At 41.4% G+C, this 25,437-nt stretch overlaps 3 protein-coding genes across 7 annotated transcripts in view; 2 read left to right on the top strand and 1 right to left on the bottom strand.

Annotated features, from left to right (window-relative positions):
- adcy2b (adenylate cyclase 2b (brain)) overlaps nt 1-6,983 on the top strand; it is a 43,357-nt gene extending 36,374 nt beyond the window's left edge. The window contains exons 20-25 of one of the 2 annotated variants that reach the window (XM_034599829.1): nt 1,359-1,517; nt 3,178-3,324; nt 3,459-3,566; nt 5,644-5,758; nt 5,874-5,998; nt 6,076-6,983. In XM_034599829.1, coding sequence (XP_034455720.1) covers nt 1,359-1,517; nt 3,178-3,324; nt 3,459-3,566; nt 5,644-5,758; nt 5,874-5,998; nt 6,076-6,228 — 807 coding nt within the window. In that variant the 3' untranslated portion in view covers nt 6,229-6,983. The remainder of the gene's footprint in view (nt 1-1,358; nt 1,518-3,177; nt 3,325-3,458; nt 3,567-5,643; nt 5,759-5,873; nt 5,999-6,075) is intronic. The other variant, XM_034599830.1, reaches the window with a different exon arrangement.
- Nucleotides 6,984-9,278: 2,295 nt separating this feature from the next.
- On the bottom strand, nt 9,279-14,657 carry c11h5orf49 (chromosome 11 C5orf49 homolog). Its single transcript, XM_034599985.1, has 3 exons — nt 14,485-14,657; nt 13,425-13,541; nt 9,279-9,549 (listed from the first exon to the last, which is right to left on the bottom strand). The coding sequence occupies exons 1-3, from the start codon at nt 14,599-14,601 to the stop codon at nt 9,370-9,372; spliced, it is 414 nt and encodes a 137-aa protein (XP_034455876.1). The 5' UTR covers nt 14,602-14,657; the 3' UTR covers nt 9,279-9,369.
- A 5,786-nt stretch (nt 14,658-20,443) lies between these two features.
- Nucleotides 20,444-25,437, top strand: part of LOC117770228 (triple functional domain protein-like) — a 79,861-nt gene continuing 74,867 nt past the window's right edge. Inside the window, exon 1 of one of the 4 annotated variants that reach the window (XR_004615363.1) lies at nt 20,444-20,817. Coding sequence is in view for 2 of the 4 variants with exons in the window: in XM_034599391.1 (XP_034455282.1) it covers nt 20,748-20,817 (70 nt within the window). In the remaining 2 variants the exon portion in view is untranslated. The remainder of the gene's footprint in view (nt 20,818-25,437) is intronic. The other 3 variants (XM_034599391.1, XR_004615362.1, XM_034599390.1) reach the window with 3 other exon arrangements.

Raw genomic sequence — 25,437 nt, 5'->3', positions numbered from 1 at the left:
AGACGACTATCCTCCTCCAAGGCTGGAAGCTAATCTATATTTCTACGTGAGCCTCAGGCTATCGACTGTACAGCAGCAGATCTCAGCATAGAGCCGTACCGGTAGAGTCCTCTAAATTGGCACCATACTTCAATCCCAAAGGAAAAAATACACAATGCCACATACATCACCCAGACTGCTACCCACACACATGACAGATATGTCACGGGAGACTGAAAATGCTCCCACACACATCCACACACACACACTGTAGGGGCCGGCCCACAGCTAGCCTGCAGCTCTCACAGATATATATGAGCATAATGGTGGAGTGTTCAAGGCCCCCCCCCCCCCCATCTGATCACACTCACACTCCCGGGATGTTTTGACCCCGATAGATGAGTCTTGCTGACATATTCACTGTAAGTCCCGTAAGCATGAATAAACAAAACAGGAAAAAACAAGCGGTGGCTATCTTTTATGCAAAACAGTCCTGTCTGCTCGCTCTTTCCTAAAGCACCGATATTGGAGCTTCTCAGTGTCGTCTTATTGGGACTTGAATGCTCTATGAATGCAAAGCATGTCTTTTAGTTTCAGTTGGTTTGCTGTTTTTAGAAGTCCTATAAACAGTTTAAATTTGGCGATGATGATAAGAGGAGAACTCCGACAGGCTGTTTGTAGGAAACGCTGTGATATCATGGACACATCTCTGTGGCTATGAAGGACAAGCAAATGTATTTGCTGTATTTGTGTATTTCCATATTCTGTGTCCATGTGCTGACAGGCCTAAATCAGTCTAAACCCTGATTGGTTACAGCACTGTAATCAACTTTCCTTGACATTAACTGTTCAGGTGTATTGGGGAACTGAGCATCAACAACCTTCGTTCAACTACGCTAAGCTAATACTGAGCTAAAGGCAAAGCTCCCATGTACCGACCACATCTTCCTAACCAATCAAGTTGTAGACTCAGTTTAGACCATCTACCTTACTAGCATATGGACACAAAATACGAAAGTAAATAAATGCATAAATATACAAATAAATCCATGTATAAATAAATAACTGAATGTAGAAATACATAAATAGCCTTTTCATTGCAAACAGTTTTTTTCATTATGTATAAATGTGTTTATTTGTTTATACTTTATACTATTTTTGTTTTCCTTTATTTGTGGCTGGACTACAGACGTGGTCATGTAGATGCATTTGTTGTTTCTCCAGTCAACCTCCGGACCAAATCAAATATCAGAACTTCACTGTAAAGTAAAACTGACTTAACTTCGGTGGCGGTTGCTTCTGTGGCCTGTAGCTGTGGAGCGGAGTGCTCGGGTGTGAATGACGCAGGTGTCTCTTTACTCTGTGTCCTCCTGTAACAGAATGAATATTACTGTAGGTTGGACTTCCTGTGGAGGGACAAGTTCAAGAGGGAGTGTGAGGAGATCGAAACCATGGAGAACCTCAACCGGGTTCTGCTGGAGAACGTTTTGCCTGCGCACGTTGCCGAACACTTCCTGGGACGCAACTGGAAAAATGAGGTGAGTTCCAGAAAAAAGATGAATTTTATTTCATTTTCATGAATTGTGAGAAAAATATACGTATCATGTCTGTGTGCTCGGGTGTGACTCAGAGGAGGAATACGAGTTTTGACGCACCTTTTCCCTTTCACCTCATTCAGTATCATCTCCTCACGTCTCTTGCTCCTGTTTCCAGTGTTTGTGTTGAGCTGATAGTGATGTGCTTCAGCAGTTCTGTTCAGTGACCCCAATCGAGAGAATCAGTTCAATTCATTCAAAAGTTTATTTTTTCCCCAGCTCGTTCTTGACTCACCAACTGTGTAGTCACGCTCACAAAATAATGTATATTCCTCATGCTCCAAGGCTTTTAGATACAGAAGAGCTGCTGCTTTGACAAACTGTTTATAATTCTTGGTATTTTAAAAGTTTACATCCTGAATATCGGAAATGAACGCAGTTTTTTTTTTACTGATCTACAGTTCAGCATTACACTTAATTCTGGGAGTTTTAGCTGCTTAGTATTAGTGCTTTCAGTGGACGATAGCCAAGACAGTAAATTTTTTCACCAGAATGTCAAATTATACTAATGGTTCAATAATTAGATCTAAATTCCCTCGAGGCCTTTACACAGTGGGGGCATGTTGAAGAAACAATATGACTTGCATATATTTTGCATGCGAGCATTTTGCAAATTATTCAAACTGGCAGCGATGCAGATTTGTGACAGTTGCAGCACTTTTTCCATAAAAGGTTCAAATAGATTTGTGTCGGCTTCTTCAGAGAATGATGATCTTGTGTTGCTCACGCGACAAAAGCAGAGGAAAGTTCCCGAACACCAACGAACAGGGATGGAGTCGCGGTGTGGATGTCCCACCCATACACACGCTTGGCCAATCACGAGTCAGTCTCAGCTGTCAATCGTGACGTTTCATCCTGTTTTTATAGCATCAAATAACTAACTAAAATAATTATTATTATTCCACATGCATTGTGACTTTTACGTTTGGCCCATGTCCCATCCACTAACAAGGAGGAGGCAGGGTTTATGACCTATACTGCAGCCAGCCTCCAGGGGGCGATCAAGACACTTTGGCTTCCATCTTTATATATGGTCTATTGAAAATACTGAATGACAAAAACGACAAAGAAAAAAATGTATGTGCAAATTCATCACGAAAGGAAGAAAAAGGTCCCTGTTCTGATTCGTCCATTCATGTCTTTTGTCAGCTCATTATTTTAGTTCCTCATCTCTTACACACAACTTGCATCACTTCATTTTCCACCATAGTTTCACAAACACATTCGCCTTTTCTTTTCCTCTCTTTCCCTCTCCATGCTCTGCCACTGTCGCCTGCTGTCCCAATATACATGCTGTAATTGATGTAGCCTATTTGCTATCATACTAACATACTTCCCATTCCTATATTTCTCCTTAATTGGCTCCAGTGTTGTAAATTTGGTGGTTGTGCTCGTTGCCCCCATTTGCTTTTCTCTTACGTCAGTTTTCCCTCTGATGGATGTTTTTTTTTACCATTTTGCCTCTGCAGTGTCCCCACAGAGTTGATCAAAGTCTTATCTCATTCATTTAAAGAGTCATTGTTCGGCGTGCTGATGGATTTTCTTTCTGTGGCGGAAACTTGGTTATAACCTCGCAACCCTATAACTTTCCTTCACTGATCAGGACCTGTATCATCAGTCATACGAGTCGGTGTGTATGATGTTCGCCTCCATCCCGGACTTCAAAGAGTTTTATACGGAGTCTGACGTCAATAAGGAAGGACTGGAGTGTCTCCGTCTTCTCAACGAGATCATAGCAGACTTTGATGAGGTAAACTCCTCGCCTAGTGATGATCCCGGCTGTGTGACAGTGTTTTTCCTGCTGCTTTGAGGAGAGGCCATCAGTATCGACTGACATCATATGTTGTTTTTTCTGCTCCTCCCCGTGTTCTGCTCTGTCCTCAGCTGCTGTCCAAGCCAAAGTTCAGCGGCGTGGAGAAGATAAAGACCATCGGCAGCACCTACATGGCTGCAACCGGACTCAATGTGACGCCAGGACCCGAGTGCGCACAGGCACGCCTCTACACGCAAGCACACATAGACACATGTGGACAGCCACACATATTTTAGTGTCTGAGGGTCAAAGCTCCTGCCGTCAGCTGTACTTTGATTTGATTGCAGAAGACCAGGGCTGTTTTTCAGGATCGTCCCATTTCGGAGTGCCAGCACAGTTTTGGCAGCTCTGAGCTTGTATTCAGAAAACTTGTCATTTTTCGTTTATGGTCACAAAACCGGACGAGGTATTTGGCACTGTCCAAATACATTTGGAAGCTGTGTGTGGGTTGCTCTGTAAAATGTGCTACACATACGATTGAAGCGTTAGTGATTCATTACGACACTCATCTGAATACATCAGTGTATTCACTGGCAGCTGGTGAGATCATCATTCAGAAAAGGGGCAGCACATTGTGGTGTAAAAAAACGAATCTTCTTGATTGGTAGGAAATCTGCTTAATTCACCGTTCACCACGTCCCACTCTCCCTGGTTACTGTTGCTATACCGCCAAGCTTTGGAGCGCAACACATCACATATGTTTCAGTGATGACGTTGGTAGAATTAACACTTTACACTGAGGATCATCTTTAAAAACAATGGGTCTTTGATTTCACTCAGGCTTCTTGTTCTAACTTAATTTAATTGCCATGCAGGATGACAACTGTAACAGATTGTAATATTAGCTGTAGCTAGCTTGAAAACTAATACTGGGTATGGTTTTAAATGGACCGATTGTTTTTGCTTTATGGTTCATAAACGTGTGTCACATTTAGAGGAAATATTATGAGTATGGAATAAAGGCTGCTCTAACATGTTGTGCTGCCACAGAGGAAATGACGCAAAACTGAGGACATGAAATTCATTTCGCTGGAAAACATTCTTTCAATTCTTGACATCTGTCACAGAGGATGAGCTCAAAAAGTCGGACGTATGAAACATGGTAAATGTCTGAGAAGTAAAGTCAGTTGAGCAGTGGTCAATGGGAGCTCTCTACAGACGTCCCACCAGATGGACATTTTCATAAGTGGCCAAACAATGACCGTTGATCTGACCTTTGACCCCAAAGTCCAGTCTTCACTTGTACATGTACTGCAGTTTGTACGGCAGCTGGGGTCAAGTGACTCTGCTGCAGTCTTGGGTACTTCCCAGCTCCCACCAGCTGGTTGGACACGCTGCTTTTCATAGTGTGACGTTAAGACACATGTCATGGAGGCAATGGAGGCTTGACGCCTGCGTCAGTAACTTCATACAGTTCAATCAGCACAGGAACATTGTTCAGTTCCCGGAGAAGGAAGAAGTTAATGGCACTCAGTACAGCATAAACTGAACCTCCACCAAGGCCCAACAGTCCCCTTCAATTCAGTCAAGCTGCACCACGACTTAACACACTCATAGATATCAGATTTTTATTCATCAAGATCCATGAATTATGTTCTGGGGAAACGCACAGCTAAAATAGTAAATACGCTTCATGAAAGTGAGACCCCGTACACACCTGGTATTAACATGTGGTTTTCGGAATTCGATCTCGAGTGGACGGCTCTAAGTACAGGTGTGAATGCACTGAGGTCGAATAGCGATACGATCACGCAAGACCACATTCGGAGGAGGTCTGGGCCACATATGAAGGACCTCCTACTCAGCTGACGTCCCTTTGACCCGCTGCAGTTTCACTATGAATAAAACATATTCGTTGATTTGTTTGTGACAACTGCCACAATATCAACACTGACCGCCACATAACGATCGATACTTTCCTTAAATTGGTTAAATCTGTCTTCACATCGCAGCTGCACAAGAGTCATTCAGACTCTCCTGACTCATCTCTCTATCTCTTTTTGGCTCGCTCACACATGTTGGTTTATATAGCGCAGGGAGGTGAGGTTCGATCTGAGGTCCGATCACGAGATGTATGTGGGGACACATTTTAATACCAGGTGTGTACGGGGCATGAGGTTGTCACTCATGTGATCATACTCCTATGTATTTAGTCATCCCAGGTTATTACTGTTTATTTGTCAGTTAGATATTGTCAGAGATATGGTTCAAACAGCTCCTTCAACGGGTTTTATTTCTCTCTGCATTTCCCCACAGGAACACGACAGACAGTACATGCACATAGGCACAATGGTGGAGTTTGCTTTCGCTCTTGTTGGGAAACTAGACGTCATCAACAAACACTCCTTCAACGACTTCAGACTCAGAATTGGTGAGAACATGTTTTCACATACGCTTTTACACAAAGTTTTTTCACACAAAGATTAAAACTCAGAGTCAGCGATTGTTCAGGATTTCATTTGTGATGTGTGTGGGGTTTTTTTAAGGGATAAACCACGGCCCAGTGATCGCAGGAGTTATCGGGGCCCAGAAACCTCAGTACGACATCTGGGGGAATAGTGTAAACGTGGCCAGTAGGATGGAGACCACCGGGGTCCTGGGAAAAATACAGGTGAGCTGTCTAATAAAAACACTGGTGTGTGTCTGACAGTGTGTCAGTGAAGCAGTCACGTCTTTGTGTCCCCACAGGTAACAGAGGAGACGAGTCTTATCTTGTCAACCTTGGGCTACATGTGTTCGTGTCGAGGCATCATCAATGTGAAGGGCAAAGGGGAGCTGAAGACCTTCTTTGTTCACACGGAGATGACCCGATCTCTGTCACAAGGGACTGTGATGCCTTGAGTAACCCAACAATTAGTCTGACACACACACACACACACACACACACACACACACACACACACACACACACACACACACACAGAGTGGCCATAGAAGTGATTTGTCATACGCTGTAACTAAAGCCCATTACCAGCAGCCTGCAGCGCCCTGGATAGACAATTGTCGGAAAAAAAACACTTTTGTCCTTAGCACCTCGACGTAGAGCCGGGCCGAGGTTCGCCGCCGAGGTCCTTCAATGCCGCGTTTCCACATCTCAAGTGTAACAAGGACTTTGCTCTGAGGAGTCTGTTCACTCTCTTAAGGGAGTGCCTGACTAAAGAGAGGTTTGCTAAATAAGTGCAGCTCTCAAGGACTGCAGTCGCCCATCTGTACTATAGTAGTGGTGTGGGGCTCATTAGATTAGCCATGCCAAGCTGTTTTTTATGATATATATATACATACGGCTGTTTGGCACTGTGGGCTAGTTTTCTTCCATTTTATTCCAAATGGATGTTACAATAGTTTATTGTTGTATAGAGCAGCTGATGCCAACAGTTTGTCAGCGTGATGGGTAGTTTGCCAGAACCTGTGAATTGTATTTAAAGATTCCGAGCTGTGTCCGTGTCCCCACTGAGGAGGAGGTGGACTCAGCCACAGGATTCAAGGGGAAAGAAGAGGTTTCTTTTTTTTACGATCCATCCGGAACCAAACAAACAGCGACGTGTGTACATGTTCACTGCCATTCTTTTGTTATTCATTAAACATTTGTATATAAATGACAACGTTCTCTGTCTTTGTTTTCTGTGCTTTCCATCCAAGTGCAACGTTCACAAGATGTTGTCACAGTTAGAATAAGCGATAAACAGGTTTTTCTGTAATTGTAGCCGTCAAACAGAACAGAATGAATGAGTAGAGTCAGTGGCTCTGTTAACAATGTGTACAGTATCTCTAACGTTAAACTCTAAACAAACATTTCAACATTTTGGGAAATACACTTACAAACTGCTGGTGAGATGAGAACATGTATTCTGTTAGCTTAGCGAAAAAAGACTACGATTTGTAGGGTTCTGTGAGGAGGGTTGACTGTTCCAGGTGAGCTGTTTCCAGTCTCTGAACTATTTCTTTACAATAATGCCTCAAATATCAAGTGACAAGGAGGTAACGATTGTTTTCAGAAAATAAATCCACAGAAGTTGCTTTTAATAATGAATAAACATGCTTATATTAACAGGCGGGAAGCTGGTGGTCAAGGACACACTAGAAATAGCAAGCAGGTAGCAGGTGCCAGAAAGACGTAGCGTGTGGGAAAAGCTGTGAAAGAGTCTATTTACAGAATAGTTTTGTTGACACTTGACAACAACTCGACAGACTGTGATGGTAAACACACCAGAACAGGAATTACAGCAATGGAAGTTATGAAGAACAGCTGCTGACTTAGGCTGTGTCCAAAATCACTCACTTATCATTATATCGTCCACTATAGAGTGAATCTGTCATTTTGTAGCGCTCCCCGAATGTTTAGTAAAAAATGTTATACACTATATAGTGGACTCGTTTCCCACAGTGCTTCGAGAAAGTAGTGTACAACCGATGGTCACTAACCGTACAAGATACCATCATGCATTGCGCTGATGAAATGCCAGAGAGGAGAGAGGGCAGCACGTCTCTCAGGTGATTCTGCTCCTTCTTATTCTTATCAAGAATATCGGAATAATGGTGAGGATAAAGAGACAGGGTTATGTTCTCAATATATTTACAAAGATTGATTTTTAAAACAGTCTGTTTATGTCCCAAATATTCCCAACGCCATGGTGGTTTTCTTTCATGACAATCTGAGTTGTGGCGGTAAAATACAGCACAAAAAAAGTTTATTTCTACATTTAAACATAGTCATTCAACATGCTTTTCAACTAAAAGTGCTGATAGTAAAGTTTAAAATAAACATTAAAACGTTTCCACCGGCCAACCTTTTACAATATATATATATATAATATAATCTTGCGACAATGACGTCATTACTGGCACAGAAAATGTGCAGAGCAGTTTCTGAAAGTGATTTTTCCTTCGCCGATGAGCTCACTATATAATCCTTTACATAGAAGTCCTTATGTAGTTTGTAGGGGTTAGTGAATGAGAGGGTGATATACAGTAGGTCACAGTCCTGATGAATACAAATAAACACAGGTGAGCAAGTGGCTGTGCGGACAGGAAGTATGAGGATGAATCTGCTGTGTGAGCTGTGAAACGCACACTTTGCACATTAGCTCCTAATCCTAATAAATAAACCGCAAACAAATTGAATTACTGCATCCTGTCTGAGAATAAAAGGTCTGATCTGCCGGAGTACCAAGCAACGGCAAATTAGAAAAAGTCTCACAAACAATCCTGTTATGGAGGAGGTTGGTCTCAGTTGCATGGGTTCAGAACTGAAAACACAAAAAGGAATCAAAGAAGTTGCAAATCAAAGAGGTAAGTGAAGCACAAAAATAAGTGTATTTACATAAGAGAACAGAGGCGAAATCAACCATGAGGAACGTACTGAGGCGTGAATATGAGACTTTTGCAGTTTATGTAAATTTATCTCCGTTCCTCTTTATTTCTGTGTTTATTAAATTAGAAACAAAAACTTGAGCTAAAGTTTTCTTCAGGAAATCAGCAAAAAAGTTAGTTTCACCAGATATTCACCCGGGACTGGTTTAAATCGCTCCTCTCTCCTGAATGTTCAGTGTTTCAACCACACACAGGACTTTCGAACAGGAAGTGATTTCCTCAATAACAGGCTCTGTCAGTTCAGCAAAGTCACGACGTCGCTGTAGTTCAGGACGTTCAGTTTCTTACAGAAACCATCACACTGACGGCAGAGAAGTAAACATCATTTGTAATTTACGCTGCAGTAAGTGGAGAACATGTTCTGATTTGTAAACCATCTGACCCTCCACATGATGTGAAGCCATTTCAGTTTCTAAGTAGAAAATGTAACTTGAGCTTCTTGGGAAGTGTCAACAGTCGCCTTGTTGTCGTATTTCATCTTTAAGCTCCTCTGACAGACTCTTATTTATCATTATACAAAGATATGTGATCTCATAATTTTATTTAAAATATATACCAATCACATAAAGTGAAATCTTCAACACTTTGAATACATTGATATACTTCAGGTTTTTAGAGGGGGGCCACTGATCCGTATCCCTCCGCCACATTCCAGATAATCCCATTTTTCATGAAGAACTCGGCTCTGACGCAGGCCACACGTGCGTACTGACGGCCCGTCACGTCGAGGGCGGGAACGGGACGATGGCCGTATTCTGAAGAGGAGAGCACCGGCACGGCTCTGGACTTCTCCTGGGTGTGAGAAGGACAACAGGGACACAAGATGCCGAATACATATTATAGCTGTGGTTTTGAATGGTGCAATTTAATATGTATTGCGTCATGTTAATGATAAAACGTATTTTCAAGAGGAAAATCACTGGTTTTAGTAATAACAATAGTGATGAATACATTCCAATTAGATGTGTCATTTCCATGTATTGTGCACGTCCACTCACTGGCCTGTGCTAATGGAAAAGAGCCATTAACAGAATTTGTTCCACTTGTGCTTAAAGGCCTATTGAATTTTTCTGACCGTTTCTATGATTGAGGTTTAACTTGCAAACATTATCTATGAATTAGTTTGAGAACCTTGTGCCGACTATCACAAATGTGCATTTGTGTGTTAGTGTGTGAAATGAATTAGATAATATGGTGCAGCTGCATATGTGCATAACGACCTGTTAAAGGACTGGACTAATATATACACTACCGTTCAAAAGTTTGGGGTCACCCAGACAATTTTGTGTTTTCCATGAAAACTCACACTTTTATTTATCAAATGAGTTGCAAAATGAATAGAAAATATAGTCAAGACATTGACAAGGTTAGAAATAATGATTTTTATTTGAAATATTAATTTTGTTCTTCAAACTTTGCTTTCGTCAAAGAACGCTCCATTTGCAGCAATTACAGCATTGCAGACCTTTGGCATTCTAGCTGTTAATTTGTTGAGGTAATCTGTAGAAATGTCACCCCACGCTTCCTGAAGCACCTCCCACAAGTTGGATTGGCTTGATGGGCACTTCTTGCGTACCATACGGTCAAGCTGCTCCCACAACAGCTCAATGGGGTTGAGATCTGGTGACTGCGCTGGCCACTCCATTACAGACAGCATACCAGCTGCCTGCTTCTTCCCTAAATAGTTCTTGCATAATTTGGAGGTGTGCTTTGGGTCATTGTCCTGTTGTAGGAGGAAATTGGCTCCAATCAAGCGCTGTCCACAGGGTATGGCATGGCGTTGCAAAATGGAGTGATAGCCTTCCTTATTTAAAATCCCTTTTACCTTGTACAAATCTCCCACTTTACCAGCACCAAAGCATCCCCAGACCATCACATTACCTCCACCATGCTTGACAGATGGCGTCAGGCACTCTTCCAGCATCTTTTCACCTGTTCTGCGTCTCACAAATGTTCTTCTGTGTGATCCAAACACCTCAAACTTTGATTCGTCTGTCCATAACACTTTTTTTCCAATCTTCCTCTGTCCAATGTCTGTGTTCTTTTGCCCATATCAATCTTTTCTTTTTATTGGCCAGTCTCAGATATGGCTTTTTCTTTGCCACTCTGCCTAGAAGGCCAGCATCCCAGAGTCGCCTCTTCACTGTAGACGTTGACACTGGCGTTTTGCGGGTACCATTTAAAGAAGCTGCCAGTTGAGGACCTGTGAGGCGTCTATTTCTCAAACTAGAGACTCTAATATACTTGTCTTCTTGCTGAGTAGTGCACCGGGGCCTCCCTCTTCTCTTTCTACTCTGGTTAGAGCCCGTTTGTGCTGTTCTCTGACGGGAGTAGTACACACCGTTGTAGGAAATTTTCAGTTTCTTCTCAATTTCTCGCATGGAATAGCCTTCATTTCTAAGAACAAGAATAGACTGCCGAGTTTCACATGAAAGTTCTCTTTTTCTGGCCATTTTGAGAGTATAATCGAACCCACAAATGTGATGCTCCAGATACTCAACTAGCTCAAAGGAAGGCCAGTTTTATAGCTTCTCTCACCAGCAAAACAGTTTTCAGCTGTGCTAACATAATTGCACAAGGGTTTTCAAGGGTTTTCTAATCATCCATTAGTCTTCGAAGGCGATTAGCAAACACAATGTACCATTAGAACACTGGAGTGATAGTTGCTGGAAATGGGCCTCTATACACCTATGTAGATATTTCATTAAAAACCAGACGTTTCCACCTAGAATAGTCATTTACCACATTAACAATGTATAGAGTGTATTTCTGATTAATTTAATGTTATCTTCATTGAAAAAAACAGTGCTTTTCTTTGAAAAACAAGGACATTTCTAAGTGACCCCAAACTTTTGAACGGTAGTGTATATATATATATACTGTATACATATACTATAGCTTTTGATACCTGATCATGTGTAATCAAGTGTAATAGGGTGCATTATTGCCAGAAATGAAAACAGTCCCAACAAATGAAACTAGTAGCTCCACCTTTTTTGGGGGGGAAACTTATACAGAGCAGCAAAGTGTCTCTGAGCATTTCAACAGACTTTTGAAAACTGACTCTGAATTCAGAACACTTAGTACCTGGTCCCGGCTGCGATCGATTCTCTGACGGGTTGACACACCACCATTGTTATTTTAACAGAAACACAAACCTCCTAATTCAGCCAGAGCTGACAACCGCTCAACTCACTGTACTTATAAACCTAGCAGTGTGTGTGTGTGTGTGTGTGTGTGTGTGTGTGTGTGTGTGTGTGTGTGTGTGTGTGTGTGTGTGTGTGTGTGTGTGTGTGTGTGTGTGTGTGCACGGCTGCTTTGTTTGCCACCTGCTGTGCTTTCAGTGACCCAGAAACTCCCAGTGAGCTAGTTTTCCTTACATGAATAATTACTCCGCAGAGATAATTAAACAAATGTCGCAAAACCTAAAGACATGTGTCAGCCACCACACGGTAAAAAGAATGCAGTGGCTCATTAGAAATATGATGCATCTTTAAATGTATGCTCTTTTAAAATTAATAAACTGGAAAAGCATCACTGCCTGTATCCTGCAAAGCTCAGAAAGTTACGTGTTTGTGTCAATGAGCAGAACTTTCTGCTCGTTTTCAGGAAACAGTGATGATGATGAATGATGAATTGTATGTCAATAAAACAGTTTATTTTATTGACATACAATGTATATTCAAGCCTGCATGGCATGTTTAGTGAATTAGTTCCTTGTCATTATGGTTTTGAGTTTTAAAATCTACAATACATATATACTAATAAGGGATATAGGTGCCTGGTTAAAACATTGCTGATAGTAAGAAGCACTCCCAAGAAAATGGGGAAGAGTGGACCTTCGCAGCCAAGAATAGAGGATAGAGATTGTAGAGAAAATTGGAAATGTAAAAATTGGCACATCACCTAAGGCTATAGACAGACAGCTGGAAGAGAAGTGGGAGAAATGGACGTTATTCAGAACCAAAATGGTGACAAATACTGTGGAGAAGATGAGTTAATAAAAACTGAGAGAACGGATGAACTGAAGGAGGTGTAACAAAAACAGTTCTCTTGTTTGTTCTATATGACTGAATACATGTTGAAAATATCAATTAAAGTTTAAACAAATCTTAAATACAGTGAATGACAGAATAAATTTAATTCCAAGACAAACATTTTTTAATAATGGCCCATGACTGCTTATCACACACAAAAAACTGATTTCTGTTAAGTCAGCATAGACAGGTAGACCTCGACCTATATGTTTTTTGGGATTGTAGATTTTTTCCAATACCGATACTGCTATAAGGAAGTAAAACATTTCCAATGCAGTTGTTGTACATGTTGACATTGAAAAAGTTTGGCAATGATTCTTAAGATGTCACTATCAAACCATAATTACCAAGAAATGTATCTGAGGCTCGATATTTTACAATTTAACCATAAGCTTTATAGAATATATAAATATAAATTAAAAAAAATACTAATTAAGACCCAATATATTGAGATAGAATTAAGAAAATGTGTTTCATTGAAATATTGTTTAAAACATTTACACACATTTTTACTGATTTGTTTATTTTGCTAAATGTTTTCATAACCTTTGTCCCCAACATGTCTCATATCAGCAGATTTGATCACCCAACCGATAAATCAGGCTGGTTCTACTTATGTGAGGCCACTACCTCCTTGTTAATGTCCAGTCCTCTTCCTTTCGAGTGTTTCCTGTCGTCCCGGTGCAGTTTCATGTCGTAACCCTCAGCCTGGTGGTACACTCGGTCATACATGGAGACTTCAGGGACCTACAGGAGGGAGACACAGAACAGGCGTTTGGCGTCATAAGCCCGTCCTCGACAGGGGGCCACAATTGCTACAACCACAGCAATCGCCTCTCAGGACCACTTTGGTCTTGCTCCAACATAAATGTCTCACATGCTCAAAGTACATGAAGCAGAGCAACACTTTAGGTCCTCTGGTATGAGTCAGCAGGCTGCTCCACAGAAAAGGATTAAAACCTTTAGCGAGGAAGCTTTTAGCGTTTATGCTCCAAGCCGCTGGAACAATCTGTCTGAGGACCTGAGAGCAGGAGTGCAGAAATCTTTACACATAAGCTACAAATCTATCTCTTTATAGAAGTAGGTTATGATTTATAGACATTACTCATTTTAAATCCATCTATTTTGTTGCATGTGTGTTGTAAATTGTATTCTATTTAACCTGTCTGTTATTATTATTATTACTATTACATGCTTTTATTCCCCTTAAATGTTTGGTTTTCTGTTAGTAGTATATAGTATACTGTTGTATATTCCAGGGACACATTTACATTTCAGGAATATTCCCTGACTTCATTAAGATAGCCAATTTCCATTTATCCGGAGCACACAACTCTAAAAATGTATAATAATAATGATAATAAAATAGTTGTTTATTTAAGAAAGCAACACGCACATCTTTATACCCCCCCCCCCCCCACACTATTACTAGTAGTAGTAGTAGTAGTAGTAGTATTAGTGTTGTATTATTATTATTATTATTATTATTATTATTATTATTATTATTATTATTATTATTATTGTTGTTGTTGTTATTTTGTTATTGTTGCGTAGACTATTTGAACTTGTTATCTCTTGTGATGTTAAGAGAAATGATAATTACATATCATTATGAATGTAAATAGTTCAGTGAAGCATCGTTAGCTGAGCTAGCTCTTCGGCTACATGCAAACAGCTGCAGCAGCCTCACCTTGGACTCCTGGTGAAAGTACGACATGTCCTCCGGTTGTCCTCGTCGAGGCGGGATGTAGCTGAAGGCGGACAGGGTGGACAGGGGTTTGCTCTGAGCCTGGAGGGACACGTCCATCTTCACAGCAAAGTTCAGGTAAAAGTTCAAGAGACACAACAGAGGTGGCGTCTGTGTGGTTGCTAGGATACCGAGGATACCCTCTCGACGTCATATCTGGTGTGTTGCCTTCACTTGCTTCTTGTTTTTCGGACTTCAGAGCTTCAGAGCTACTGTACATGCTACCTGATGGTCCCCCTCCTAGACAATACATGTTTTATAGTGGCTGGTACAATGAAATTATAGTGTGACCCATTCAGATGTATGGTGTTTGGATAGATATATAAATAAATCTGTATGTATACTGTATATATATTTTTTATATACAAACTATGGTGTCACCAAACTCTCAGCGAGAAGTGAATATTTTCCCTTGATACTTCTTGACCCTGAATATATATATATATTTTTTTTTTCTACATTTCTTTTTTACCATTAAAATTATCAAGTTTCAACTGACAATTTACTACCAGACCAGGTGGTATTCAGTACTAATGCACTGTTCGTGAGGAAAAAAGCAAGGATGAGAACCACAGGAGAAGATATTATTGCAATTATTAGTATTAGTATTAATATTAGTAATATCGATACATCTTCGATTTTTGTTTACACTTGACAACCAATTAGATCATACCTATTTTGCAGTTTGTATGTGAAACTTCTTTGACGGTCACTTTACTCGGCCCACAACCTGGATGAGACACGACATTCCATCACATCACTATTGTGCCTAATTCTTAAATTATTCACACCTAATTCTTTAATGGATCATTTAGCTTATTTGGCTAACAGCACTTTTTATTTAGTATTTAATGTTTTGTTTTTTATTGCCACAGTTTAACGTTTACGTAATTTTAACACCTTTTTACACCTCATACCATACCTGGGTAAATTCTGTCACTGATTAAATATGTCCTGTTATTCAAAGAGCAATAAATGGTCTCTTAGTTGATACTGTGCACAGTTTAATTACTGCAACAAGACTGCTGAGAGCACGCCCCTGCACAGTTGCAACCAGTGTCTGTCGTTACACCTATAAACCTGTCCCTTCGAGTCTCTTTGAAGATCTGCCGTGTAGCTCTGATAGCGAGATCAATTTATGACACAGGACAGACTATGCCTCCAGCACTGTGTGGAATATGTCGTTCAGTTATGGGTGACAAGAAAGGTCCAGTTGCCGAGGCGTCAGATAAAGAATAAGTGATCTCCCATTCCCTTTGAGCCGACGGTAGAGATGCAAATGGTGCAGCAGCAGTTCATGTTGACAAGGAGGAAACAGCAAAATCAGGGACAAAACATGTTGTGTCTCCCTCTTGAAGGTGAAGACATTTGGGGGTTATTCATTTTTTACCAGGAAACATAAAAGTGGATTGACATCACAAACCTGCACAGTGAATGGGAAGTGGCAAACATATACAGTGAAGTGTGTTGGATAGAAAGGACTAACAAATGAAAATGCTAATGTATGTATTTATATATGTATGTGCCTATTGCCTCTCACACAAACTAATACAAAGTTTGTGCGTCTTCCACAGTGCTAGTGGCCTGAAAGAAGGAACATTTCCACAGCAGTAAATTTAAGGTGTAGTCTTCTGCAGTGACATAATGACACACCTTGTTTTTCTGCGTGTGTTTGTGTGTGTGTGTGTGTGTGTGTGTGTGTGTGTGTGTGTGTGTGTGTGTGTGTGTGTGTGTGTGTGTGTGTGTGTGTGAGTGTCCCACCTGCTGTTATTGTTCTCTCCTTCCACTTAATTACGACAGTGCAGCAGGGGGTGGCCAGTGGGAAGACACCACTCACACTCACATTGTGCCTTGAGCTGGCCCAGACTATAACACACACACAAACACACACACAAACACACACACACACACACACACACACACACACAGAGAGAGAGAGAGAATCACAATAGAAAGCTCTGAACCTGAAAGCGATCAGAGGAGCCCAGATTTTGATGCGACTGCCAATGATTCACCGATGGGGATTTGTGGACAATGAGAGAGAGAGGAGACGGAGCATTGATCGGGATTTTCGAGGTTGTCCCAGCACACAGGAGTAATTACAGCTGACATTTCAGAGGGATATGTTGCTATTTGGCAGGAGTCACTTGGGAATATCACCTCCCGAAGGCAGGGGGTCCAGAGTTATTAAAGGGAAACTACGAATGTTCCTGAGCCTTGTTCTCATCTGTATATTTTGACACTGCTTCACAGCATGTTTTATTATTATGGATTTAAATGTTGTGCTGGCTTCCATGCACATGTTTTTATATCACTAAAGTAGCAAAGTCCTCATCAGCATGAAGCCAGACAGACCGTTTTAAATAAATTCCTTGAATTAAAACAACCTCATGGCTCATAACAACCCTGATAAAAGATCACATTAACGTTCAGATGGCGTCAATGTTCTGGGAGAATAAGAAAATCTATTTAATGAGAAAACTTTTGATATAAAAGACAACTTATTTTGTGAAAAGGAAAATAATATATGACCGAAGGTACCTCTCCCTTTCTCCGTCAGCTTAATACTGTGAGCAATGAGAGGACCAACTTTAAGAGAGAATTTTCTTTTTTTTTATATAGATAATAGAAAATACAAAAGCAATAAATCATCAACATAATATATATTTGGGAATTAGAATATTGCAAAATAACAGATGAAATCAAATTCCACTTGGATTTAAAGCCATTGAGAAGTGGGTCTTTAGCAGTGATTTAAATGTTTTTAAGTATCTAAGTGGTTTTGATGTAAGTAGGTAAACTGTTCCAGAGATTAGACACAGCCACTGTAAAGGCCCGGCCACCTCTATTTTCCTCTGTGCTGGGGATGGAGTATGAAGATACAACATTTTGATTAAATAAAGTGGAGCCTGCCCATTTTAAATCTTAAAAACAAGCAATACAATCCTAAAATAAATCCTGAATTTGACAGGAAGCCATTGAAGAGAGGCCAGTACTGGTGTAATGTGAGCACACTTTCTTTTTCCAGTTAGAAGTTTAGCTTGTTCATCACATTGGAAAAGGGAAGGCTACTCACAGAAAGTTCATCAACTAATCCGGAACTCATCCATGTAGAAACTTTATAAAGATTAAAGGTTATCGACATTGCATTTACTTCACCGTTACCTCAGCCTTTATACTGAGACTGGAAGAACACTGCCCCCCTGTGACCACATCCAGTGCATGCAGAATGCTGTGACACCTTTATTTATTTTCTAATATTCTCTATTGATGCATCTAATTTCCCCGTCGGCTCCCAACTCTAATCTCTCGAAACACCTGATGTTTCGTTAATCTATTTTCAAAACGTCCAGTCAATGTGTGTGAGCTTCAACTATAAATGTTATAAACTGAATATAATTGTTCTCCTCATCCCATCTTCATTGATTGATCATAATAATAACGTGTGTGTGTAGACTGTGGACCTGTAAGTGTGGTCCAGGTATTACTGGTGTCGTGGGCACCTATTTACACAGTCACATTATGGGCAGCTGTCTCCTTTATGGGGACAATAAGCAATCGTTATTTTAAAGTAAAGACAGTAAAGTTTATTGTTAGGTTAGGTTTAGGTTACAGTTAAAGTTAGGCAAGTAGTAGCCATGGTTAAGGTTGGAGTAAGTCTCCAGGAAATCAGTGTGAGTAAATGTAACGTCCTCTGAAGTCTAGTGGGCTTTCCTGACCTTTTTCCTCCTTCCTTCCTAATTACTTCCTTCCTACCATCCAACCTTTATTTATCTTGAGAAATCATTGAGAGGGGAATTTAATTTACAAATACATCGAGTTGAATTACAGAGACAGAAAAAGAGGAAAGAAAAAGCATCAACACCAACATGGGGCATACAAATATACAATAACACAATTTACCTAAATAAACGTTATAAAAATACTTTGGTTTAGAACAGCTAGAGGAGTCAAGATGATCAAAATGCAAAACATAAACATGGCTTGTGAAATGCCAAATGTTAAAATAACTAAGCCCAAAATGTGAAAATGAAAAAAACTATTAGAACTGAAAATGTAGACTTATTTACAACATAGCTGAGAAAAATAAACAAAACCTTTCCCAGACACCAAGAAAACACAATTAAGAAACAGTAAATTTTGCCAAATAGCAAAAACAAAAGAAATAGTAAAAGCCTTAATAATTAATGCATTACATACAATTTTCTTTAAAGAAAATGAATAAATTCAAAAAAGATTAATCAACAAAACAAGAAGAGATGGAGGTAAAATAAGGGGAGATGAAAAACTTAAATTGCCCTAAGGATAGAAATAAGTTGAACTTTAGATTGTTATGTATGTTATTCCCTGTTTTAGGAGCATGACGAGAAAATCTGGATTTGCTGTGCTCAGTAAAACTGTTGGCAGCTGCAGTGCAATTCAGTTATTTGAGTGTGTTGGATGAGAACCCACATTAAAAGGCAGCAGTGAGGTGCAGTGAGGGGGTAAAAGATCGATAAGGGCCTTAAAGATAATTAAACCCTGTGTGTTTCTGGCCTAACAGAGAGAGAGAGAGCACCATCCAACCTGACACTTTGACACAATAACTAACAATCCATTGCACAATCCAGTCTCTAGTGTTTACTTACTTATTGTGTTTTTTATATTTAATTTTTGTTTCCTATTTTTATATTCTTTATATTTTTTTGATTTATACTTGCACAAACACACCACAGCAAATTCCTTGTGTGTTTTAAACTGCTTGGAAATTCAACCCGATTCTGATAACTCGCAATGATGACAACTGTAGTTATCATCATCAATGAATCTGAAAGCAGAGTGAAAAACAGTGTCTGACTGTTTCAGGGTTGAAGCTGAAGCGTGCGTGTACAGGATGTCACCAGAAAGGAAAGCTGCCTCAATAAGCATCTTTCTGCAGAGCAAAGCGAAACATGTTTTAGAGGAAGCTGGTTTTCTTTCTTGAAGGGATAGTTCACCCCAAAATTAAAATTCACTCATTGTCTACTCACCACTATGCCAATGGACTGGAAGGGTGGGTGACGTGTATTAGTCCACAAAACACTTTTGGAGTCTCGGGGGTAAACAGAGTTGCAGCCAAATCCAATACAATTGAAGTATCGGGTGACTCCTTCTTCAAAGTAAAACATATGATAATGCAACACTGTTTGCCCCTGAAACTCCAAAAGTGTTTTGTTGACTCAAACACTTCACCCACCCTTCCATCGGCACAGTTGTGAGACGATAATGAGTGCATTTTTTAATTTTTCAGTGAACTATCCCTTTAAGGTGGACACAAGTTTAGAAATGAATTTAAGGGAGGTGCTGTATTTTGTTCCATGAGTCAGATGCACTAAAAGAAAAAGGCCGATCCAGAGCAAACGCGTTGGGACACAATCTGATGGTTGTTGCTGATCAAATAGTCTGGTGGCTGAGATCAACACCATTTGTACAGTCTCAGTGGAGGGAGGCGTCGGTTCCAGTGTAAACCAGCAGATGGCAGTGGTCGCACAGCTCAGATCACAAAGGAACAAGAGGCGGAAGCTTTGACTGTGAAGCATAACATCAAACCCTCTGTGTGTGTGTGCTGGAGACGTTACCAGGCTCCGGGATTAAAGTGTGAAGAACCCACAATCAAACACATTTAATGAAACACAAGAGAAACTACTGAGAGATGAATAAATCATGGTGTGTAAGTTTTAAATAACTGGGCTATAGAATAAATACACCGTCAACTCCTGCTCATTGTCGAAGCTGAAAGTCTTTATTTGCCCTGTTATTATTTATGTGTGGTTGTTTGCTACATGACTCACTGGTTTGAACGTTTCACTGTTCACACACACACACACACACACGCACGCACACGCACACTCTGATGACCCTCCGTCTGCTCATTTCCGAAAGCTTACGGAGATTCACCGAGCAGCGACCCGGCCCCTCCCGTCCCCCTCCTCCGCGCCACAGCGACTCTCCCCTCGGCTCCACTCCGAGGAGGAACCCGGTGCCCCTGGCCGACCGCTTCCAGTTACGTTGCCCCCAAGATGGAGGTCTGCAGATGGCACTGCTAGCGTCCACCCGCCGCCGCGACCGCCCGTGTGTCTTCAATGACGCTTTCGTCGGGACAGAAGTGATTTGGTGCCATCTTTTTCTCGGTTTTCTGGGGGATTTACTCGGGAGATACTGAGCTCCGGGCGCGGGTCGAGGCAGCCATGAGCTCCGGGGAAGGAGCGGAGGAGACGACGAAGGACGCCGGCGACATAACGCCGTATTTGAAGAGCGGTAAGCGCCCGAAAATAAGTGGGAGAGGTCGGACTGAAGCTCCACTGGGAGCTGCTCCTTTCGGTCCAGCTACGTGAGGGACATTGTTCCCGTATGTGCAGTCTGTTTGGAGGCTCAGCTACTTACACATAGGGTCGGTTTTAGCTGATTAATTTCACAATGGTTGCCACAAACGAGGTGGAAAACAAACAGCAATGATCAGAACAGTTGTTGGAACGTGTGTAATTTGGTTTCTTGGATGTATTTCAGGGGCTACACACGAGAGAGCCCCCATCCAGGCTGTGTAGCTAGGCAACGTTAGCTAGAGCGCTAATTAGCCGTGTTCCATTTTCGGACAAATCTCTGCGATGTGGCAGAGCTCGGTCGGTTTTCCCTAATGCTTTCCTTCAAAACGCACCGTCCTGGGATTTTCTATTCGTGCCAGTGTCACGTTAACACCACTGTCTGCTGTCAAAACGTGCATGTGACATTCATGCTAGAACCAGTAAAGGCGAGGAGGAAGGAAAAACACCGGATCCGTTCATGTGTGCTCTCCGTCCAGCCGAAGCCACAGGCGCCTGGATCAAAACGACTTTTTCATCATGATAAGCACACTGTCAAAGTCCCCGACATGTGATGCAATGTTAACACCACACACAAGTGATGTAATGTTGTTCAAACCGAGATAAGTGGCTGTAGTTAGTGCTGTAAAGAGGCAGATCGGGGCTGTCCGATAATGGACCTTGCGGATCAACTAACTCCTCTCCACATTAGCTTCCAATGTTAGCCTGGAAGCTAGTGAATCCTGCATCAGATTTGGTGAATCCTGTCTGCTAACGAGCGCTAGCCAGTGTAGCATTACTAGCTTGCCAGTGAGAAGACAAAGCTGTCGTGGGTCTGAACAGCTTATTGCTGGCGTGAAGTACCCTCACAACTACCGTCCGCGTGTTTTTTAAATCCACTTCACCGCAAACTCGGTCAGAATATGTGGCACAACCGTGCAAGCTATGTAAACAATACATGGCGTGGAACATATAGCCAGGGTGTGCACTGTGCAGGATAAGCTAGCTGAGGAACACAGCTATCAAGGCCAAGCAGGCTGCTGGTTTTGATCAGTACCACGGTCAGCTGGCTGCTGTAGAATAAACCCTCGTAAATCAATGACACCGATTTGTTCACACACAACGGAACTGTTGGCTAGTAGACATGGTTACATGCTAACCAGCTGTATGTGCAGATTGCTAACATTAGCTAAGTAGGCACATTTGATCAGCAGGGACTGGGACTGAAGTCCCAACACGGGCCTACAGTGATTTCATAACAATGGCTCATAAACTGTGAAGTCCTGGGCTCTTAGCAGAGCTGTAGACACATATAGTTAGGTTTTATTCTACATAGCTGACATTGTATGTGAAAGCAAGTATTAAGATGGCTTGTTAGATGTTCATTTTCTTTGCAGTATAAACATATACATCAAGAGGGCATTTTTTTAAGTGGAGCTTTCTGTGATACAGCCGAATGAGAGGCAAAAGGCCTGTGTGTTTGTGGGTCCCTGACATGAGGGAGCCGATGAGCCCGTGGGCAGCACTTGGATGTGCCAGATAAGCCTGCAGCTCTGTTCACTGACTGCAGGCACTGAATTGGATCAAGTGCCTGATGTCATGTCTGCCCCACTTGCTCTGGTGGCTCATAGATTACTGCTTATGTATGTGTTCTAATCAAGTTGCTCCATTTACTGATAGCTGCTCTTTATAGCGATTTTAATAAGTGATTCATTTTTTTCCTGGTGGAAAGTTCATAGTTGTGTGATACTAAAATATTAAACGGTGGCATGTAAGAGAGAGACAAAAAGCCAAACCTCTGACTGTTCTAACACACTGTCATGTTTGAGATTATTGTGGCAGAACTGAGATGATTTTGAAGTGCAGTTCGGGGTGTAAACAAGGACGCGAATGCAGAGTATTGATATCCAGCTTCTGGCTCCTGTGGTTCTGTGTCTAGCGAGATAATAAAGCCACAGAGGGAAGTTCAGTATTCGCATTGAGCCAATCTGATGGTTTCCTCTTCGGCGGAGAGAGGCATCCTGTAACTCACTTGCCGCCACACTTTGTGCGTGTTTTTGTTGACGCTGTATAGCTGCAGCCATTCTGCTTAATTGCTAATCAGATCTGTTGCTGACTTGTTGTAGGATTTAAAATGTTTTGATATGTCTCCCTTTGTTATTGTCGCTGCAGTCTTAGTTTGTCCAACAGAAGTAGCTTTTTATTTACAATTCTGAAACCAACACATTAACTCTCTATCTGTCTGTTTCAGAGTAATAACGGATAATGTTTTTTGTTTTAGCAGCAGTAGAAAATGTGGAGGAAATGAATACAAATATTTGTCTGTAGAGGACATAAACACAGTTGAAGGATCCTGTTTGAGCATTTCCTGCCACTGGTCGTGTTAAAATCACGAGTTTTAAAATCTGATCACAGGTTTTTCAAACAAATACAATTAAAATTTCAGGCCAGTCTGTACTCTGAAGCATTCTTTGTCATCACAGTGCTGGTCCTGGCTACATCCAAACAGTAACTCACATCACAACAAACCTTCACCCAATCTGAACTTCCTCTAATGTTAACCACAGTCTTAAAACAAATTTGACATTTACCCAAGTTTATGTTTTTTTGAATACTCATTGCTGAACATGGCCTACTGGAAGTGAACAACAATTATTGACAACATGTGAATGACAACATGCGATTAACAAGGTGTTATACGGAGGTTTCAGCGTGAGTGAGTAGGTTTGTAGATGTCATTTCTAACACGAGACAGATGTAAAACTGTCAAAAAAACAAAAACAATACAAATGCCTCAGAGAGAAAAAGAGGAGTCATACAAGTAGAAGACACAGACAAAGATTTCTGTCATTGTAAACGGATCTGACTGAGTTGTGTGTCACTGAAGCCGTCTTCATACAGGACCTCTGCGTTCACACACACACACCTCCTATGTAGAAAATACGTAAGAACTGCGGAGTCCAGTGCATGTCTAAAAGCAGCTTGATTGGGCTTCGGTCACAAACGTGAGGTGCTGTCTGTACTCGGTGTTAGATGCCGCTACAGTGTTGTTCTACCCCCCACAGAGTTCCTGGCGCTGAACACAGCAGGACAGTGATTGACAAGACCACCTACTGCATGAGATAATGATGACTATAGACAAGATATTTACTGTAAAAGTGAGATTGCATTCATTGCGAAAGCGATCAAATCTTTTGTCCCCAAACAATGTGTAGCTACTGGGGACACAGAAATGCTATTAATAACACATTTTGAGCATGATTTCCACTTCATATTGTACATAATCATCAGTTAAGTTACTCGTTAGCTCAACCCTAATTGACTCAAGATGAGTTCTAAGTGGAGACATCCTGAATCAGTCGTCTCAGTAGTGAAACCACTGTAGGCCTAACTTTAGATGGCCCACCAATGGCTTTGTATAATATGCTTGTTGTGAGGCTTGAGTGTCACGTTCGGTCTGCCCTCCTCTTTGTTTTGCTTGTGAACTTCCTCCTCATAGATCTGGGAATCTTGTTCCGACATGCACAGGTTTGAGTGTCTTGCCACAGGCCACGCTAGCCCCCCCGCCCCAATCCCCAGCTCCATCCTCCTTCTCTTTTTTCCGTCCTTCGGCGTTGGCCTCTTTGTCTTTCTAATGTCCTCCCTCTTTACTTTCTGCGCTGCTCTCTGTCTGCCGTCTGAGCATTGATTCGCCAATGTCTGTTTCATGTTTTCCTCCCTCCCTCGTTCTTGTTGCGTCATGTTGAGCACTTCTGTCCTGATGCAAAATGACAACTAATAAAAAAAAGCTTTCTCTCTCTCTCTCTCTCTCTCCCCCCCCCCGTCTTCCAGACTGGAATTAATACCCAGGACTCAGAGTTCTGAAGCGGGGAGTTTTGTTGTGGCATGTTGTCAATCATCAAGCAATTCTGCGTCAAACATATCTCTCACCACACTGACGACTAAAAGGCTGATTTAGTGTTGATTTCATACAGTTATTACTTGCCGGTTGTGAAGGGTATTATTCACAGTGGGGGAAAGAAAATAACGGCCGTCTGCAGTGCCAGGCCGCTATGAATGAATGTTTAGAGGTGGCAACATGTTGTATATAAGGTTGGTCTGTATGTTTGAATGAGCTTCAGTGTGTTTGTGAGAAAGTGAGTGAAACAGACCAGCAGGAGACGGAGAGAAATCTGATCCAGGGAGCTTGCATTTATGACTCAGGCCCATTCACCCAGGATGAGGTCTGAACACGCACACTCACTCACACACACACACACATGCATGCATGCACACGCACTGGGAGACTAATGGATATTGATCCAGGAGATGGAGACTGATTGAGGTTCCTCAGTAAAGGTTTCCTCCAGGCTTAAAGCTGCCAAGTCAGACGAAGAGCAAATGCTTAAGCCCTTTGCTGTACAAAGCAGATTTTTTTTTTATCATCCTGTGTTATGGGATCGAAGTGGACACATGATTGGTGCATCATGGATCAATAGAAATGAATGAATGAAAACTGTGTTTGTTGTCCTTCATGCTGCTGCTGTCTTGATAAAATAGATTTTGTTTTTCCTTTGTACTTGACAGGTTGGTCAAAGTC

This window comes from Hippoglossus hippoglossus, chromosome 11 (assembly GCF_009819705.1).
Source record: "Hippoglossus hippoglossus isolate fHipHip1 chromosome 11, fHipHip1.pri, whole genome shotgun sequence".
NCBI classification, from domain to species: domain Eukaryota; kingdom Metazoa; phylum Chordata; class Actinopteri; order Pleuronectiformes; family Pleuronectidae; genus Hippoglossus; species Hippoglossus hippoglossus.
Note: the sequence above shows the minus strand (reverse complement) of the source record. Positions and strands in the feature narration are given on the sequence as shown.

Bases quoted from the DNA above. Each gene is read 5' to 3' on its own strand.
- c11h5orf49 (XM_034599985.1), bottom strand. From the start codon at position 14,601: ATGGACGTGTCCCTCCAGGCTCAGAGCAAACCCCTGTCCACCCTGTCC. The intron at 13,542-14,484 runs GTGAGGCTGCTG...TCCCTCCTGTAG, and splicing joins ACTTTCACCAGGAGTCCAAG to GTCCCTGAAGTCTCCATGTA. The intron at 9,550-13,424 runs GTAGTGGCCTCA...TCTCACACCCAG, and splicing joins GACTGGACATTAACAAGGAG to GAGAAGTCCAGAGCCGTGCC.